Genomic DNA, 20,580 nt, shown 5'->3' on the forward strand with positions numbered 1-20,580 from the left:
TACAACAAAGGTGTCTAAAGGGAAAAGAACAGAAATGATATTAGATAGAAAGAGTGAGTAATAAGGAGTATCAGTAGACTTTCTCCATGTTGACAGAGAGCCAAAATGCTGCCTCCATATGTCTGACTTGCAGAGCAAAAACAGCAGCACATTTCTTCCTCTGTCCATTGCCATGTTCAGAATTCCTGGGAGTCCTTGTCTGCACCACCTTTAGCAGGGGTTGCACCTTCTGCCACAGTAGCGGTTGGAAATGCAGGAGAGGTCAAGGCCCCCTGAGGTGATGGGCACTCCCTCACAGCTGAGGATACTGCCAACAGCAGCAGAGGTGGAGGATCCGACAGCGGTGTTCTGTGGGAAGGAGCTGAGGATGGGTCCGGGCAGGGTCACCACCACAGGAGAGGGCTGGATGACAATGGTGGAGTTCTGGCACTGCCTGACACAGGGCTCATTGCAGCTGCTGGCCAGAGGAGTCGGGCCGCAGGGCTGGCATGGCTGGCACTGGTCACAGCAGGACATGTCTCAGGGATGGAGGTACACCTGGGAGAGGGGGCAGGGTGAAAGCAGAACATGAGCACACATGAGGAGCAGCCTATGATCATGCTGTGAAGGAATCAAAGCACATGCAGTGGTGGGATATGAAGACAGTTCAGGAATGCGCAAGGGATTCTTGTTCTCATCCTGACAGAGCCCAGTAAAAGCCTCTGGGAGCTATACAAGCATTGCCTAGACCCTAGCCCACAAGTTACCTCCTTACAGGCCCACCGTCCTCCCTTGACAAACATTCTCCCTAATTTCCTCTCTCATGATAAGTAGAACCAGGCATGGAATAGAGTTTATAAAAGCTGAAAGTTCTGCTGAGCTCAGAGCTTTGTTCGGAGAACAAAGAGTACAAGAAGGGGTTTCACACTCACCTGGTTCCCAAGAAGGAGGAGGTGAGAGAAGTGGATAAGGCAGCAAGGAGCTGGGCTGCATTTTATAATGGACCGAAGCTGCCCCATTTCCAGAGGCACAACTTGCAGTAGTGATTATTTGCTGACAAGCTCCTCTTGAATGTAAAACATCCCAGCTAATGATATGACCTATGTATTGGTTTCCTGAACTTTTCATATCCCAATTTATGTCACTCCCATTCCTCACGAATGACATTTATGACATTCCCATTCCCATATTTTAGTTGGCAGGATGAAAAACCCAAGCATTTCCAGGCAACACACATCAGTGTGGGTAGAACACTCCATTCACATACTGGAAGATCCAGCAAAGGGAAATGAGATCAGTGCAGTAATTTTTAGTGTATTGGTGTGAAACAACAGAGACTGTGTGCTGGATTTATGCAAATGCCTGTGGGTACAGAGGTTTGCATGATTCCACACGGGTGTGAATGAGCAGGTGAGTGGTAGTGTGATTTGTGTGGCCCACATAGCAACAAGTGTTCTGGTCACATCAGGGGCAATTCAGGATCCCAATAGATTCTGCTAATCTCCGTCTTCCTGCTAACAAAGCTAATGCAGAGAAGATGACCTGGAAGGCATCTTCAGGTTCAACTACCAGACCTCATTAGCATTCCCAGGCACTTGTACAGGCTGGGAGGAGTTGTCCTTGAGAGCAGCTCGGCAGAGAAAGACCTAGGGGTCCTAATAGATGAGAAACTTAACATGAGCCAGCAGTGCGCTCTGGCAGCCCGGAAGGCAAATGGGATCCTGGGCTCCATCAGGAGAGGGGTGGTCAGCAGGGATAGGGAGGTGATTGTCCCTCTCTACTCTGCTCTTGTGAGGCCCCATCTGGAGTACTGTGTCCAGGTGTGGAGCCCTCAGTACAAAAAAGATATGGAGATTTTGGAAAGGGTCCAGAGGAGGGCCACGAAGACGATCAGGGGGCTGGAGCACCTCCCCTATGAGGACAGGCTGAGGGAGTTGGGTTTGTTCAGCCTGGAGAAGAGAAGGTTGCGGGGTGACCTCATTGCAGCCTTTCAATACCTGAAGGGAACTTACTCCCAGGAGGGGAGCAAACTCTTCGAAAGGGCTGATAATAGCAGAACTAGGGGAAATGGTTTTAAGTTAAAAGAGGGAAGATTTAGGTTGGATGTTAGGGGGAAGTTCTTTACTAGGAGAGTGGTTAGGTCCTGGAACAGGCTGCCCAGGGAGGTTGTGGATGCCCCGTCCTTGGAGGTGTTCAAGACCAGGTTGGACGGGGCTCTGGGCAACCTGATCTAGTAAAGGCGTATGTTTGGTGGCCCTGCTAGGCAGGGGGGTTGGAACTACATGATCCTTGAGGTCCCTTCCAACCCGGGTCATTCTGTGATTCTGTGATCTGTGATTAACCACAAGGAAAAGCATATTCATGAAAGCATTATAAAAATGTCGGTCAACACAGATAGGCATGGGGCATCATCCACATCTTTAGAAAGCCTGTTCCAGTGTTTGACCATCTTCACATTAAACTCTTTTTATCCTAGTGATACCAGTTGTGGCAGTAGTGTTAAGCTTGCTAATGCTCATTGATGGATACTCTGGATTTTGCTGAGAAAACAGAAAAAATCTGTGCCCTTGTACCAACTAGATAACTATGGTATACTGAACTGCTTGTATCAAGTGGACAAGGGGAGATCTGCTTTGAACCAGCTCAATTTGTGTAAGGAAGCATTACGTAATCAAGGCCAAGAGCTAACTGAGCATAGGGGAAGATGTGATTCAAGCAGTGGGCACAGGGAGTAAGAGTACTGACTTCATCCAGAGGGCTGTGGGACCACCACCCCAAAATGTCTGAACATGTGCAACAAGGCAGAACCCTACATTAATGATTTTATGGGGAAGTATGGAATATCTTTGTACTGTACAGGAAAATGTTTGCCTATGTTACAGAAGTAATGAATATAGGCTGAGGATATTTTATGCAACATACACATGAAAGGTGGGGCTTATCCCCCATGCATCCAGCACAGAAAATAGATAATGCTAGGCTTCTAGCCCTCCAATTTGAATCTCTGAGTGTTTCATGATCAACTGATTTACAGCATCACTACTGTCTGACCTGGTACAGTTTTGTGTCATTCCCCCACATGTCCTATCACCAGATAACAGGGAGAAGAGACCAGAACCTCCCTTTCTGTATTCCCTCTTCAGGAAGTTGCAGAGAGCAATGAGGTCATCCCTAAGCTTTGTGTTCTCCAAACTGCAGAGCCCACGTGTCCTCAGGCTCTCCTCAAAGGATATGCCTACCAGCCACCCTATCAGCTCTGCTGCCCTCCTCTGGCCGTTTTAAAGCACCTTGATCACCCTTCGTTGTGTAGTGCAGAGCAGTCAAATATGTTCCAGGTAAAGACACACCAAGGTTAACTAATGTGGGAGAATAATGTTTTATTGACCAATTAGGTGTGGACTTTGTAATGCATTCTGAAGTTCAGTTGGACCTCTTGGCTGCCAAGGCATGGCAGGTGAAGTCCATTGCAAACAGGCCATAGAGAGAGGCAGTCAAGATGTTAGAGGCTGGAAGATGGTGATATCCTGCAACACGGAAGAGGCTCTATTTTTAATCACAGACATGCAAAGAGGATGCAGGGATGCAGTCAGGAAGACCACAGCTCCTCCTGAAGTGAAAACTTGCCAGGGAAGAATAGTGAGAGAAGTATCCATCATGGCAGCAAAAAGATAGCTAAGGAGATTGTATATCAACTGGACCTTGAGATGGGGGAAATAATGAGAAGTGAATGTCTAACATAATGAATGTTTCTATTTCCTACATTTTCATGAGTAGTCATGAAACTTGGATATACTTGTGTCCTTGAGCTGATGAGCAATGCATCCAAGGGCGTTTGATTGTGTAATATCATTGTGATGCAGCACTGTCATCCCTCAGGGATCTTATATCTAGGGAGGAAGAATTGCATGCGCCAGTACAGGCTGGGGGATGACCTGCTGGAGAGGAGCTCTGCAGAGAGTGACCTGGGCATCCTGGTGTATGACAGGTTGGCCATGAGCCAGCAGTGTGCCATTGTGGCCAAAAAGGCATTCTGTGGTGCATTAAAAAGAGCTTGGCCAGCAGGTCGAGGGAGGTGATCCTCCCCTTTTACTCTGCCCTGGTGAGGCCTCATCTGGAATTCTGTGTCCAGTTCTGGGCTCCCCAGTACAAAAAAGACAGGGACCTCATGGAATGAGTCCAGCAGAGGGCCACAGGTGGTGAAGGGACTGGAGTATCTCCCCTGTGAAGAAAGGCTAAGTGAACTGGGTCTGTTTAATCTTGAGAAATGATGACTGAGAGGGAATCTAATCCAGGTTTATAAATATCTGAGGTGTAACGGCCATAGTGGCAAGGCCAATCTCTTTTCAGTGGTATGTGGGGACAGGACAAGGGGAAACGGACCTAAGCTGGAACACAGGAAGTTCCTCGTGAATGTGCGCAAGAACTTCTTTAGAGTGAGGGTGAGGGAGCACTGGAACAGACTGCCCAGGGGGGTTGTGGAGTCTCCTTCTCTGTAGACATTCAAGTCCCACTTGGACGCCTACCTGTGCGACCTGGTGTAGGGAATCTGCTTTAGCAGGGGGGTTGGACTCTGTGATCTCTGGAGGTCCCTTCCAACCCCTACAATTCTGTGATTCTGTGATTCTGTGATGACAGTTGAAGTCATAGCTAGACTGAGAAAGGGAAATCAAGGAACTACTGGCCAACTGCACTCCACGCAATCCTTCATCAACGATCTGTTTTATAGCAGATGTCTTTAGATGTCATTGCTGGACATCCAAATGACAGCGAGGTAGTTCCGAGTAACCGCGGGGCGGAACTGGGGGCAGTGACGGGGAGGAGGCACCGCGGGCGGAGCAGAGAGCCAGGGCTGGCGGGGACAGCGCTGCGCGGGCGGCGGAATAGGGGGCTGTGGCGGTGCCGGGAGGGGCTGGCGGGGCCGGCCGCTGAGCTCCTGGGTGCGCGGAGCTACCGCAGGCGGAGCCAGACTTTGGGTCCTGCGGAGTCGGGTGGCGCGAACGCTTCTGGATCGTTGGTTGATTTTCCAGCTCGTGCATCTCTCTGCCCCAGTGTGAAATTTCATCCGGAGAAAATGCATTTTCTCAGTTTCCTTCCTCTTTTCTTCTCAGCAGTCGCTGTGAGCAGAGCCCAGGTGCAGCAGGAGCCTTTGGTAGAGACCAGCGAGGGCACCGGCATCAACATCACTTGCTCACACCATAACATAGGAACCCAGGAGTACATCCACTGGTACCGTCAGTTCCCGGGCCGAGGCCCCACATTCCTCGTCAGCGCTTTTAAAGGCTCCAGGGAGATTTCGGATCAGGCAGGATGTCTGTCGGTGTCGGAAGACCGCCGCTCCAGCGCCCTGTGGCTCGCCCGGCCCCGGCTCGGGGACGCGGCGGTGTATTACTGCGCGTTGGTAGCACAGGAAGAAGCTCCAGGGCTGTGGCCAGGCATGAACGGCTTTGGGCGTGGCGGGGGCACAGTGCCGTCCGGGTCCGCAGGGGGCGCTGTCTGCAGGGCCACCAAACTCAATACTGACCAGAGTGCAGCTCCCTGAGGTCTCGAGAGAAATGAGCACCGCACACACAGCAGAGATGCACTGAGGCCATTGTCAGTCAGACACATCTATGTTTGAGGTGAGCAAGATGTCATGAATGACAATACAAGCTCTGTTGTACACCACGGCAATGTCCTCACAGTTCTACTACATCTGCTATCATCTCTTTCCAACCTGGTGCCACACTGATGATAGAAGAAGGAACCCAGTTTCTATGAGCCAGCAGAGTGGCTTGTACCTATGGCCTTCCACACAGCTGTGCCTTTTTATATGAGCAGAGCAGGGGTTGTGTTGTCCCTACAAATAACCTTTGGGCTGAGTTATAGGTGGAAACATTGCAAGACATGTCCGACCTTGTTCTGCCATAGGCAGAGAGATCTCCAGCTGCAAGGAACAGTGCACAAGACAGCAGCCTCTGCAGTGTGTCATAATCTCCCATTCATCTGGGAATAGAGAAGGGTCTCAATAAAAGCTCCTCTAATATATACCAAGAGCAAAGCCATATTTCCTGGGCAGTTCTAGAAGCCATGCAAGGTGGAAAGAAAAATCAAAAGCTCAAATGAGATGCAGAAATCTTTAATGAATATATTTACAGGAAAATGAGATCACACTGGGCAGGGGCTTCACAGTGCAGGACTCACCCAGTCCCACGTTTGAGCTCCCTCAAAGCTAGTACCTGCCTTTTTGGAAGGAAAGGGATGATTCTATGGATCCACATAGGAGCAGAATGGAAGGGAAAAATAATATAAGAAAAGAGAAAAAGGAGTAAAGGTGTTAGAATGAGGCAAAAAAAAAATAAAAATAAAAATAAAAAAGAGACATGAGCCATGTTTTCTGAAAGTCCAGGATTGCCCCTCCTGCCAGCATTTCCTAGGGTAACTGAGTATGTTCTGGTATTCTGAAAGCAGTGGCTTGAAGATTCCTTCTTGATCCAGCACCTTGTTCATCGTTTATGGATGAATTTCTCCAGGATCATGGCCAGTGGCTTTATCAGGGCAGGCACCTTCTGCCACAGTAGCGGCTGCCAAAGCCAGACAAGTCAAAGCCTCCAGAGGAGATGGGCACACCCTCAGAGCTGAGGATGCTGCCAACAGCAGCGGAGGTGGAGGATCCCACAACAGTGTTCTGTGGGAAGGAGCTGAGAATGGGTCCGGGCAGGGTCACCACCACAGGAGAGGGCTCAATGACGATGGTGGAGTTCTGGCACTGCCTGACACAGGGCTCATTGCAGCTGCTGGCCAGAGGGGTCGGGCCACAGGGCCGGCAAGGCACACACTGGGTGTAGCAGGACATGTCTTGGGACAGAAGGTATACCTGGGAGAGAGGAAGAGAAGGAAGTAGAGCATGATGGTATGTGAGGAACAGCCTGGGTAGCCTCTCACGGAGCAGCCATGGCAACTACTAAGGAAGTAGAAGGCTGAAAAAGTCAGATGTCACGTCCTGAAATGAGCTGTCTGACCCAGACAGACTCTTTGTGAGCATCAATCTAAAGCCATGTAAGCTGTGTTCCAAGCACTCTGAGCTGACATTATCTCCTCCGTGGTCTCCCATAGCATAGAACTCAACCATCTGATAACATTTCATTGAGGCAAGAGCAGGAGAGAGGGTGACGCAACCAACAATTAACCCAACTTATCCCAGGACCTTGACCGTCCAGGGAAGAGAGACATAAAAATGGATGCCTTGATGTCTTCTCTCAATTACTGCTGCATCACACTTCTTATATAACATCATAAATCCTGTGCAGACGCGTACACCCACTATGCAAAACCTGATGCACGTGAGAGAACCTATACACACACCTACCTAAACCCCCTGCCCACTAACTCTTAAACCAACAGGCCTAACTCAGCTATCCTAGAACACTCCATCTACTCAGAACTACTGTATGCACTCATAAATCCTTACAAAGACAACTTAGTACCCCAACAAGAGGACATCACACTTACCTGGTTCCCAATGAGGAGAAAGCAAGAGAAGTGGATGGCAGAGTTGGGAACTGGGCTGTCTTTTATACTGGTCCTACACTGCTGTAGCTCCAGAGGTAAGGTTGATGCAGGCCGGAATTCTCTGACTAGCTAACCTTGAATGTGAGCTATCCCTTCTCATTATATGGGCTGATTTTAGTTTCCTGCAGTGCTACCTTTTCATTTCCAGATTTCCACTGTGCCCATTCTCTAATGAAGGTTTCTTTGAAGTGCTGTGATTAAAGACTCAACGGCATATTGTGTAGAATTGCACTGGTGAGGCCAATGACTCAACTCAAGTGCTGATCAGGTCTGGAGGAGGAAAGCAAAGTCAGTCTGTTACAGTGTAGTGGGGCTGTCATGCTTGTATGGATTTTGTTATCAGTGTTCCACATCATAGCATCGTCTAGTGCACTGGGAGTTAAAGAGTTAATTCTGGAGTTCCATGGATTGTTGATAGTTCCGTTATCTGTCACAGAAGAGAAGAATGAACTACAGCTCCCAGAAGACTTGACTGTTCCTTTTCCATTTTCTGTTCAGAAGATAAATCTGCCTGGCAGTCACAGGACAGTTTCCTTAAGACTGCATCAAAGAGGGTGCAAAAAATCAAAAGTAGGTCAGTCCAGACTCGTTGTAGATCTGGCTAAAAGAGATCTTTGAGAAAAAGGGACTGTAAACAGAACAGATGTTAAAAGTGAGTAGAAGAGAGTCATGGTAGACACCAGACGTTGTCAGAGAAGCCAGAGTAGACAGTTCCTCTCAAATGTAACCATCCAACCAATTGCTTCTCCACTCAGTGCACCTTCTATCAAATCCACATCTCTCCATCTCTCCAGAGGATGGAAGTCCCCCTTCATGTTCTCACCTTATCCCCTGACAACAAACATTGCCTTTCTTCCTTAGCTACACGAGACTACCACAACAATGGATCATGTGGAGGTGAAGGTTGGGATGCAGGAACTTGTGAAGGCTTTAGGACAGGAACTTGATTGTTCTGATCCTCGTTGTCCAAAATGCTCTGCCTTTCATCATATATTCTGACACTGGCATCATCTTCATAGTTCTTTCTCTTCCCTCTCCTTTCACTCATCAGAAGGCATTCTCCACTTGTGCTTCCATCACATCACATTTCCCATTTTTCAAGAGATTTCATGAAATACATAAAAAACAATGTGTTGTAATGGAGCCAGGACACAAGAGGATTGAGATGAAGTATTTCCTTAAGCCTGTGTACAGAAAGGCAATGCAAATGTTAGGAAGAAATAAATGTCACCAATCACAACAGCTGATGAGGAATCAAGCAATCTCCAGGCAACCTCCAGGAAGACAAGCCTGGCCTTTGCAAGAGTTGCAGCTGTGAATCAGGACACAGACAGGGACTGGTGTGAGACAGGCCTATAGAATCGTACCTTGGGACATACAGAGAAAGGGATGAACACTTGGGGAGTGATAGGGTGCTGTGCAACCGGTGCCCCGCACATCAAGTTGAACCACATATTTGATCCCAACAGATTTTTCTCTCCTCTTATGAATCATTTCTTAACTCTGCACCATCTCACTCAGTCTTGTGCACACTGGATGGACAAATTACCAGTTACTGGGCAGAGTGGCATGAGTGGTTTGGTGTCAAATAGTGGAATCAGACTGGGGCTGAAGATGTCCCTGCCACGTGCTGTGTGCTGCTACAAGAAGAGGGGTCCACGATTCTAATGGAATACATGCAGGTCTTGAACCCCAACTAGATGTGGCAGGCACAATTTTTATCCCCATAACCACCAGGGTGTACAGCCAATACTGTGTGAGATGTAGGGTTCAGCACGTGCAGCTGGAGTCGGGGATGGATTTTCTGAATTTTCCTGAAATGAGATTTTATGGTGTGGATATCCCTGTGATCCGGGCTTAGCTTTAGATCCGGCTGATCCCGTCAGGGAATCTGTAACCGTGCCTCCAGGCTCTCTCTCAGACTCTCCTACGCATTCAAATCCTGTTGCTCCGCATTCCCAGCCGCATGACCCGGCGCCTCTGCCGGCCTTCCTCTGGCTCCTCGATCAGTGACATCAGTACCACGGGCAGTAGCAACAGCCTGATGGACTCGGAGCTCGTGAAACTCTCGGGGTGCCGCATTTCCGTCCAGCAGCACACGACCCGTTCCCGCTGCCAGGTTTGCGGATTTGCGGCAGCGCCGGGTACAAGCGGGGCACCAGGGGTCGGCCGCATCGCCCTTGCCTATCCGTCTTTTCCCGTCTCTCTCTCCTCTCTCCTGCTCATGTCGCGGGGGACTCTGTAAACGGGTGGCTGGTTCTTCTGCTCCGAAAGAGCATTCACAGCAGTCCCTCAGCTCTCCTCTTACGCATCCGCCCCCGGGCTACGCTGCGGGACACACAGAGCCCGAACAGCGCTACCAGAGAACAGTCGCTCAGCACTCGCAGCCCGAATCAAGCCCGAATGAAGCTGGCGCAGAGCGCAGCGCACTGGTGGAGCTGGCGGAGGAGGAGGGGAGGCGGTTCCGCGGGAGGAGCAGAGCCGGGGCTGGCGGAGGCAGCGCGGTACGGCCGGCAGAACGGCGGAATGCGGTGTGACTTCCGCGGGGCTGGGGGGTTGGCCGCGGTGCTCCTGGGAGCTGCAGGTGGGACCGCACTTTGCGGGAGCTACGGGAGGACGGGGCTGGGCACTAATCTTGCCCTTCAGCATCTCTCCTGCCTGGTGCAACTCTCTCATCCTGCATGAAGTTCCAGCGGGAGAAAATGGATTTTCTGAATTTGCTGCTGTTTTTCTTCTCAGCAGTGACTGTGAGCAGAGCCCAGGTGCAGCAGGAGCCTTTGGTAGAGACCACCGAGGGCACCGACATCAACATCACCTGCTCACACCCCAGTATACAGACCAATTTCATCCACTGGTACCGTCAGCTGCCGGACCGAGGCCCCGCATTCCTCGTCAGCGCCGTTAAAGGCTCCAAGGAAGTGCCGGACCCGGCGGGGCGGCTGCATGTATCGGAAGACCGCCGCTCCAGCACCCTGTGGCTCGCCCAGCCCCGGCTCGCGGACGCGGCGATGTATTACTGCGCCGTGAACCCACGGGAAGCGAAGCCGGGGCTGCGGCCGGGCACGAATCTCTTTGGGCGTGGTGGGTGCACAGTGCCGTTCGGTCCACCAGGGGACGCTGCCTGCAGGGCCACCAAACTCCATTCTGACCAGAGTGCACCTCCCTGTGTTCTGGAGAGAAAAGAGCACTGCAGCCATTGCATCCACTGACTGAGGCCAATGTCAGTCAAACACACCTGTGTTTCATGTCAGCAAGATAGCATAACTGGCATTGCAACCTGTGTTGGACACAGAGACCTCCACACAATTCTACTACATCTGCCATCCTCTCCTACTTCCCCTGTGCAGCATGGATGAGAGCAAGAGGAGCCCTATTTCTATGACCCAGCAGACTGGCCTCCTCTCATGGCCTTCAACACCATAGTTTCTGTTCTGTAACTGGAGTTGAGGTAGTGTTCTCACTTGACTGGGCATTTGGAGGTAGTTGTGGGCAGAAGCGTAGCAGGGAAATGGCTGATAGTCTATTGTTCTGCCACAGGTCTCTAGAGACTTGTGGCAGAACATCTATCTGTCTTCTTCAGCTGAAAGGACAATGCCCAAGACAACAGCCTCAGCAGTGTGTCACAACCTCCTGTCCTTTTGGAAATGGGAAAGGGTCAAAATGAATACTCATCTAATACACATCAAGATAAAAACCATACTCCCACTACACTTCTGGAGGCAATTAACTGTGGAAAGTAACATCAAAAGCTCAAATGAGATGCAGAAATATTTAATGAATTTTAAGAGAGGAAATGAATTTTTACAGAGCCTCATAGCACACAGGAGCAGAAGGGAGAAAAAACTAAAATGGGGTATGTCAGAGGATGGAAGGAATAAACAATTTGAAAGGGATTGGAAGAAAAATGAGCTATGATTTCAGAAAATCCAGGCTTGCCCCTTGCTCTCAGCAATTCCCAGAACAGTTAAGGATGGTCAAGGACTCTGAAAGCAGTCTTGAAGATTCCTTCTAGATCCAGCACTATGTTTGCGGTTTCAAGAATTTCTCCAAGATGAAATTTCTCCAGCGGCTTTTTCAGGGCAGGCACCTTCTGCCACAGTACCGGCTGCCAAAGCCAGACAAGTCAAAGCCCCCTGAGGTGATGGGCACTCCCTCAGAGCTGAGGATGCTGCCAACAGCAGCAGAGGTGGAGGATCCCACAACGGTGTTCTGTGGGAAGGAGCTGAGGATGGGTCCAGGCAGGGTCACCACCACGGGAGAGGGCTCAATGACGATGGTGGAGTTCTGGCACTGCCTGACACAGGGCTCATTGCAGCTGCTGGCCAGAGGGGTCGGGCCGCAGGGCCTGCATGGCACACACTGGGTGTAGCAAGACATGTCTTGGGACTGGAGGTAAACCTAGAAGGGAGGGATAGAAGAAGTAGAGAAACAGGGTACATAAGGAACAGTCTGGGTAGCCTCTCACAAAGGAGTCAAGGCAAATACTAAGGAAGGAGGAAAAGGCTGAGAAGGACAGATAGTTTCATTATGTCAAGTCCTACCAATGAGCTGTCTGACCCAGACAGACTCTTTGTGTACGTCAATCTAAAGCCATGTAAGCTGCATCCCAAGCATTCTGTGCAGATGTTATCTCCTCCGTGGTCTCCCACAGCATAGTACTCAACTATCTGATAACATTTTATTGAGGCAAGAATAGGAAAAAGGTCTTCACACTTACCTTGGTTCCCAATGAGAAGGCAAGATAGGTGGATGGCAGATTTGAGAACTGGGCTGTCTTTTATATTGGTCCTTCATCGCTGCAGGTCCAGAGGTAAGGTTGTTGCAGGCCATAATTTTCTGACTAGCTAACCCTGAATGTGAGCTATCCCTTCTCATTATATGGGCTGATTGTTAGTTTCCTGCAGTGCTACCTTTTCATTTCCAAATTTACGATGTGCCCATTCTCTAATGAAGGTTTCTTTGAAGTGCTGTGATTAAAGACTCAAAGATTTATAGGGCAGAATTACACTGTGCCTCAGCTCTAGTGGTGATCAGGTCTGGAGGAGGAAAGCAAAGTCAGTCTGTTACAGTGTAATGGGGCTGTCATGCTTGTATGGATTTTGTTATCAGTGTTCCACATCATAGCATCGTCTAGTGCACTGGGAGTTAAAGAGTTAATTCTGGAGTTCCATGGATTGTTGATAGTTCCGTTATCTGTCACAGAAGAGAAGAATGAACTACAGCTCCCAGAAGACTTGACTGTTCCTTTTCCATTTTCTGTTCAGAAGATAAATCTGCCTGGCAGTCACAGGACAGTTTCCTTAAGACTGCATCAAAGAGGGTGCAAAAAATCAAAAGTATGTCATTCCAGACTCGTTGTAGATCTGGCTAAAAGAGATCTTTGAGAAAAAGGGACTGTAAACAGAACAGATGTTAAAAGTGAGTAGAAGAGAGTCATGGTAGACATCGGACATGTTGTCAGAGAAGCCAGAGTAGACAGTTCCTCTCAAATGCAACCATCCAACCCATTGCTTCTCCACTCAGTGCACCTTCAATCAAATCCACATCTCTCCAGAGGATGGAAGTCCCCCTTCATGTTCTCACCTTATCCCCTGACAACAAACATTGCCTTTCTTCCTTAGCTAAAAGAGAATACCACAACAAAGGATCATGTGGAGGTGAAGGGTGCTATGCAGACAGCGGTAAGGACTCTGAAGATACAACTGATCTCTCTTTGACAGATCCCTGTCAGTGCAGGCAGTAAACAGAAACTGACACATATTTCTGCACACCATCTATTGCAGACATTCCACCGAAAACCTGTCTGACCATCCCACCAAGGGAGAACAGCCAGCAGAACCCAAGGAAGTATTTGAGTCCTTCAGGTCTTCAAGGATAGTAGAAAGGAATGAGAAATGATAGTAGAAGACAGGGAAATGAGGTTGTAGCAATGTCTTCAGTGTGTCCTTGCATCCCTTTTTTTAGAAGAGAGTACTTGACACTCAGTCTTTCTGACATGCGTGGCCAGGATCTCAGTCCTCAGTTCATAGAATCATAGAATTACCCGGGCTGGCAAAGAACTTGAAGATCATCAAGTCTAACCGCAGCCTAACCATAGTACCCTAACTCTAAAAACCCTCTGCTAAATCATATCCCTGAGCACCACATCCAAACGGCTCTCTCAAACACATCCAGGGATGGCGATTCAACCACATCCCTGGGGAGCCTATTCCAGTACTTAACTACCCTTTCTGTAAAGAAGTTCTTCCTAATGTCCAACTTAAACTTGCCCTGGCGCAACTTGAGGCCATTTCCCCTCATCCTGTCACATGTCACTAGTGAGAAGAGACTTGCCCCACTCTCACAGTAATAATCTTTCAGGTACTGGAAGACGGCAATAAGGTCTCCCCTCAGCCTCCTTTTCCCCAGACTAAACAGCCCAGCTTCCTTAGCCTCTCCTCGTAGGGCTGATTCTCCAAGCCCTTCACGAGCCTCGTTGCCCTTCTCTGGACCTGCTCCAGTACCTCCATGTCTTTCCTGTGCTGAGATGCCCAAAACTGGACACAGTACTCGAGGTGAGGCCTCACCAATGCCGAATACAGGGGCTGGATGACTTCCCTAGTCCTGCTCACCTCACCATTCCTGATCCAAACCATGATGTCATTGGCCCTCTTGGCCACCTGAGCACACTCCTAGCTCATAATCAACCAACTGTCCATCAGCACACCAAGGTCCCTTTCTGTCTGGGAGCTTTCCAGCCACACCTCCCCCAGCCCATAGGGTTGCCTGGGGTTGTTGTGACCAAAATGCAGGACCTGACATTTGGGCCTATTGAAACTCATGCCATTAACCTTGGCCCATCGATCAGGTCTATCCAGGTCCCTCTGTAGTGCCCTTCTCCCCTCAGGCAGATCAACACTCCCTCCCAACTTAGTGTCATCTGTGAACTTACTGAGGGTGCCCTCAATGCCCTCATCCAGATCATCAATGAAGATGTTAAACAGAAGCGGTCCAAGCAACGAGCCCTGGGGGACACCGCTCATAACTGGCCACCAACTGGATTCCATTCCATTGACCAAATCTCTCTGGGCCCAGCCGTCCTGCCATATCTTCACCCAGTGTGCGCTCATCCAGACCATGGTGTCTCGCTCCAATTTGTAGGAGGGAGGCAAGGTTCTGTGATATGTGTATACCCGGCGTGAGATTAAGAAGCAACGGTTCAAATGTTGGTCCAACCAGTTTATTAAAGTCCTAACAGTTTTAGGGAGATGGGGAAAGGAAGGTGGGCGATAGGAAAAGTAGGAAAAATAAGCAAGGAGTCTGTAGAGAGCAAAAGAGATAGTCACCACCGTGGGTCCAGCGAGGTACACCGTAGGTCCGTTGATTTCAGGAACTCGTCTGATCACCGCGGGGGATGGGAGAAAGTCAGGAAGTTCTGCAGCAATCCAGCTTTCCGAAGAAGTTTTCCCCTCAGGGAATTCTCTGTCAAAGGTGTCTTTGGGAGTTCGTTTCCAAAGTCCGCAGTTTAGCGAGGGCCTTTTATCCCTCATTTTGGTGGGGTTGTTTTTCTTTCTTCTTTGAAGTTTGAGGATTACAGGTCAGCATTTTTGGGAATGTATCTCGGACAAACACTGAACGTCTAAACAAGCATCTTCTGATGGCAAACACTCTTTGTAAAATGGTTTAAAACCAGCTTTTGTGACATTCTTGGCCCACAGATAAGCCAGCAGGGGTTGGTGGTGCCTCTGTTTGCCAGACATAAGCATTATCGCCTTCTGCAGTGGTCAGCTCCTTCAAGCAGCACTCCTGAAAAAGCCTGCTTGTCTTGTCTCTGCTTATCTTTGCAGTCATAATCAGGGATGGCACAGTAACACCCACCATTCATCCTCCTAGATAGTTAGCAGTCGCCAGTCAGAGTCTTATCATCAGAAAAGCTTCACAAAGCAAGCTTTGAGACAACAAAAGAAAACCAGTTCTGTCCTTCACACATGGGCAGCCAGCTTCTCTACCAGAATGTTATGGGGGACAGTGTCAAAGGCGTTACTGAAATCCATGTAGACCACATTGACAGCCTTACCTTCATTTACGAAGCGGGTCACCTTGTCATAGAATGAAACCAGGTTAGTCAGACAGGATCTACCATTCATAAACCAATGCTAACTAGGCCTGATCCCTTGGCTGACCTTTAGTTGATAAGCATAACTTACCAATTCTGAGTGGACCTGGAATAGACCCTCACTAGTGGTTTTAGCACAGTAGGCTTCCATCTGATGCAGTAGCACCTGGCAGTGCTGGAGAGTTCACTGTACCCAAAACTGAAGGAGACTCCATCACTGCTGAGCATGCTGCCAATAGCAGCAGACTTGGAGATTCTCACGGCAGTCTTCTGCATGAAGGAGCTGTGGATGTGGTCAGACTGGACCACTATCACAGAAGGGATTACAGTTGTGACAGTGGAGTTCAGGCACTGCATCACTGCATCTTTTGACCAGCAGCATGAGTCCAGAAGTCCTGCATGGCATGTATTGGGCATGGTGGGCACTAGTCATAGGGGTACATAGATCAGGGCTGAAGCTGTACCTGGGAGAGATGGTGAGGAGAAAGCAGAGCACAGGGACATAAGAGGAGCAGTCCATGAAGCTCCCAGGAACACAGCAATGAGCCATTTTAACTGGCAGGTAGAATCAAAGAATCACAGAAATGTAGGGGTTGGAAGGGACATGTGGACATCATCTTGTCTAACTTCCATAGTAAAGCACATTGCCTAGATCAGCCAGAATAGGAAAGCATCCAGGTGGGTTTTCAGTATCTCCCAAGAAGTGGATTACAAACCTCTATGGGCAGCTTATTCCAGTGCATTGCTCCTTCACGCTCATATGCAAGATGTTCTTTCCCATGTTTAAATGGATATTCCTGTGTATGAGTTTGTGCCTGTTACCACACTGAGCACTACTGAAAAGATCTTGGTCCCATCCTCTTGACATCTTACCTTTCAATAATTATAAGCATTGATATGAACATATCTTAGATTCCTCCAGGCTGAACAATGCCTGGTCTGTTGGAATTTCATTTGTAGGAAGATGTTTATGGCTGCATAATAATTAACAAATAGGTAAAAGACTGTCTTCACTTAATCCAGATGGGATGTGAAAATGCTGGCCAGATGCAACAGGTGAGCTGTCTCTCTCAGTGGAAAATCCATCTCATCCAAGCCCCACAGAGGCCTTAGAATAGGAACTGGGAGAAGGGCTTCAGACTCATGTAGTTACTAGGAAGAAATAGGTGAAAGATGTTGATTAGAGGGTGAAGGAATCAAGCTGCCTTTAATGTAGACCCTGCACTTCCCCAGGCAAAGGCATAGTCTTCACAGAAGTGACAATTTTGAAAGGTGCTTGTGATGAATGGAAAACAGCCAAAGACATGAGCTGCGTGGCTGCTTCTTTTAGTGCTGCTTGTTCATTTCCTGGATTATGCCACACCCATTCCCTCATGGAGGCTTCTTCTGAGTGTTCTTCTCACTCTCAGGAACCAGTGTTGGACCAGTACTGTTTATTTTTCCATTTATACTCTCCATGACTGGACAAAGTGCTCTCTAAGCATATGTGTAGAGGACCCCTGAATGGGAAGAGTTGTCAGGACCTCATGAAACAGGATGAGAGAAAATGGGAGCCAATCAAGATGCATACAGAGACTGACAGTCAAGGGTTGCATGGAAATGATAGGAAGAAATAAATCTCACCATTCACAACAGCTAATGAGGAATCAAGCAATCTCCAGGCAACCTCCAGGAAGACAAGCCTGGCCTTTGCAAGAGTTGCAGCTGTGAATCAGGACATGGAAAGGGATTGGTGTGAGACAGACCTATAGAATCACTCCTTGGGACATATAGAGAAAGGGATGAACATGTGCGGTGGGATAGAGTGGCATGCAGAAGGCACCCCTCAGATCTGGTTGAGCCACGTGTTTGATCCCAACAGATTGTTCTGTCCTCTTATGAATCATTTCTTAACTCTGCACCATCTCAGTCCTGTGCATACTGGATGGACAAATTACTAGGGAGGGTGGCATGAGAGGTTTTGGTGCCAAATAGTGGAGTCAGACTGGGGCTGAAGATGTCCCTGCCATGTGCTGTGTGCTGCTACAAGAAGAGGGGTCCACAGTTCTAATATAAGACGTGCAGGTCTTGAACCCCAACCAGATGTGGCAGGCACAGTTTTTATCCCCATTAACACCTGAGTGCACAGCCAGTACTGAGGGAGATGTAGGGTTTAGCATGTGCAGCTGGAGTTGGGGATGGATTGTCTGAATCCTCCCTAAAGGAGATTTTATAGTGTGGATATCTCCTCGACAGACCTCGACAGGCTGGAAAGTTGGGCTCAGTTGAAACTAATGAGGTTCAACATGGCAAAGTGCAAGGTTTTGCACTTGGGCTGGAAGAACCCCAGGCACCTGTACAGGCTGGTAGGAGTAGTCCTTAAGAGCAGCTCGGCAAAGAAGGACCTGGGGGATGGTCTCATCCAGAGATGGACGAGAGACTCAACATGAGCCAGCAGAGCGCTCTGGTGGCTCAGAAGGCAAATGGGATCCTGGGCTTCATCAGGAGAGGGGGTGGTCAGCAGGCATAGGGAGGTGATTGTCCCTCTCTACTTGGCTCTTGTGAGGCCCCATCTGGAGTACTGTGTCTAGGTGTGGAGCCCTCAGTACAAGAAGGACATAGAGATTTTGGAAAGGGTCCAGAGGAGGGCCATGAAGATGATCGGGGGGCTGGAGCACCTCCCCTATGAGGACAGGCTGAAGGAGTTAGGCTTGTTCAGTCTGGAGAAGAGAAGGCTGCGGGGTGACCTCATTGCAGCCTTTCAATACCTGAAGGGAACCTACACCCAGGAAGGGAGTAAACTCTGAAAGGGCTGACAATAGCAGGACTAGGGGAAATGGATCCAAGTTGAAGGAGGGAAGATTTAGGTTGGATGTTAGGGGGAAGTTCTTTACTAGGAGAGTGGTTAGGCCCTGGAATAGGCTGCCCAGGGAGGTTGTGGATGCCCTGTCCTTGGAGGTGTTCAAGGCCAGGTTGGACGGGGCCCTGGAGAACCTGATCTAGTAAAGGTGTATGTTTGGTGGCCCTGCTAGGCAGGGGGGTTGGAACTACATGATCCTTGAGGTCCCTTCCAACCCGGGTCATTCTATGATTCTGTGATTCTGTGATCCGTGCTCAGCTTTGGATACGGCTGACCCCGTTAGGGAATCTGTAACCGTGCCTCCAGGCTCCCTCTCAGACTCTCCTACGCATTCAGATCCTGGTGCTCCACATTCCCAGCCGCCGCCCGGGCGCCTCTGCCGGCTTTCCTCCGGCTCCTCGATCACCGACATCAGCACCACGGGCAGCAGCAGCCTGCAGGACGCGGGGAGATCTCAGGATGCCTCATTTCCGGGCAGCAGCACACGACCCGTTTCCGCTGCCGCGTTTCGGGATCTGCGTCAGCGCCTGGCACAGCGGGGGTAACAGTCCTCGGCCACTTCGCGCTCCCTGACCATTCCCGTCCGGTCCGTATTCTCTCCTGCCCCTCTCGCTGGGGACACTGCAAGAGGGAAGGTGGTTTCTTCTGTATTGCAGGAGCTTTCGCAGCTGTCCCTCAGGTCACCGCCTACTCGGCCGTGCAGGGTTTCCTCTGCAGGAACACTAAGAGCCCAAACCCCGCTGCCCGAGCACAGATGCCCAGCACTCGCAGCTCGGAGCATCCCCGAGTGACGCCAGCGGAGACAGGGAGGAGCAGAGCGGCGGGATGCGACTGTGCCGGGCGGGGCTGACCGCGGTACTCCTGGGTACGCGGGGCTGCCGCCGGCGGGGTCGGGGCCGCGCTCGCCTTTATCCGCCCCACTTCTTTCCGTGTTCCTCCTCTTCTCTCCGCTGCATTCAGACCGGTTGTTTCCGGCGAGCTCAGCCCACCGTTCCCTCCCGTCCTCCCTTCCCACCTTCCTGACTATAGACATCCCTTCCCACACTGGTGCATCCTACACGGCCTTTTCCCCTCAGCTGCTTCTGCTGCTGGGATGTGTTATTTTTTGTTGGAGCAATGGATATTCTGAGATTGCTTACTCTTTTCTTCTCGGCAGTGGCTGTGAGCAGAGCTCAGGTGCAGCAGGAGCCGACAGCAGAGACCAGCGAGGGCACCGGCATCAACATCACCTGCTCACACCCCAACATACAGATCGGAGAGTACATCCACTGGTACCGTCAGCTCCCGGGTCGAGGTCCCGCATTTCTCGTCAGTGCCATTAAAGGGTCGAAGGAGGTGCCGGACCCGGAGGGGAGGCTGTCGCTGTCGGAAGACCGTCGCTCCAGCGCCCTGTGGCTCTTCCAGCCCCGTTTCGGGGATGCGGCGGTGTATTACTGCGCCGTGGGCACACGGGAAGAGAAGCCGAGGCTGCGGCCGGGCACGAACCTCTTTGGGCGTGGTGGGGGCGCAGTGCCGTCTTGACTCGCAGGGGGCGCTGCCGCTCCTCCCGCCGTGTTTGCCTCTCCCCTCCCGGCTGCGCACGAGCCGATACTGCTGACACGGAACATGTCCCTCGTGCTGCTCTGCATCTCACGGAATTATGGGTTCCACTTGCACACCTTCTTGAGTGTTGAGTGTATATGCTGATGTCACAGGCACCTTCGTGTGATCTCCTCAGTGGCACTGATTTGAGAGTATGAGACGGAGAGGATTCAGGGCCTGTGGCATCCTCTTTCAGAAGGCACTGATGTCTGTGTCTTGAGACAAATGGAAAGTACTGAAATAGAACCTGACCTGGAACTCTTCTTCCTTTAATCTCCCGGACAGCACAGTTTTTCCATGGGCAGTGCAGAGAACACATGCTGCATTGTGATTTGTGTGCTGTGCTGTGCACTGAAGGCTTTAAGGAACTGGTCTGAAACTCAGCTGAGCTTTGCAGTCCCATGCGGATTGCTTCTTTGTTCTCTGTCTTTTGTCCAAATTCTCAGCAGGTTAGGCCCTCACAGAGTAGGACCTTTCTGTATAATGCATTTGTACTGTTACGCTGCTACCCTTCCCTAAGCTTCATGCAGAAATCTCA

General features: G+C 50.0%; 1 protein-coding gene, 1 pseudogene and 1 gene segment (V, D, J or C); 1 reads left to right on the top strand and 2 right to left on the bottom strand.

Annotated features, from left to right (window-relative positions):
• Positions 1-210: 210 nt before the first annotated feature.
• Positions 211-3,060, bottom strand: LOC140262177 (feather keratin Cos1-1/Cos1-3/Cos2-1-like; annotated as a pseudogene).
• A 3,448-nt stretch (positions 3,061-6,508) lies between these two features.
• On the bottom strand, positions 6,509-6,811 carry LOC140262178 (feather keratin Cos1-1/Cos1-3/Cos2-1-like). The gene has a single exon (XM_072356365.1). It carries the CDS (start codon positions 6,809-6,811, stop codon positions 6,509-6,511), a length of 303 nt encoding a protein of 100 aa, XP_072212466.1.
• Positions 6,812-19,577: 12,766 nt separating this feature from the next.
• On the top strand, positions 19,578-19,982 carry LOC140262179 (T cell receptor alpha variable 4-like). The segment is given in 1 exon segment: positions 19,578-19,982. A coding segment is annotated over 1 exon segment (405 nt).
• The last annotated feature ends 598 nt before the right edge of the window (positions 19,983-20,580 follow it).

Source organism: Excalfactoria chinensis, chromosome 24 (genome assembly GCF_039878825.1).
Source record: "Excalfactoria chinensis isolate bCotChi1 chromosome 24, bCotChi1.hap2, whole genome shotgun sequence".
NCBI lineage: Eukaryota > Metazoa > Chordata > Aves > Galliformes > Phasianidae > Excalfactoria > Excalfactoria chinensis.

What these genes read in the sequence shown, in the direction of transcription:
- LOC140262178 (XM_072356365.1), bottom strand. Translation starts at nt 6,811, where the DNA reads ATGTCCTGCTACACCCAGTGTGTGCCTTGCCGGCCCTGTGGCCCGACC.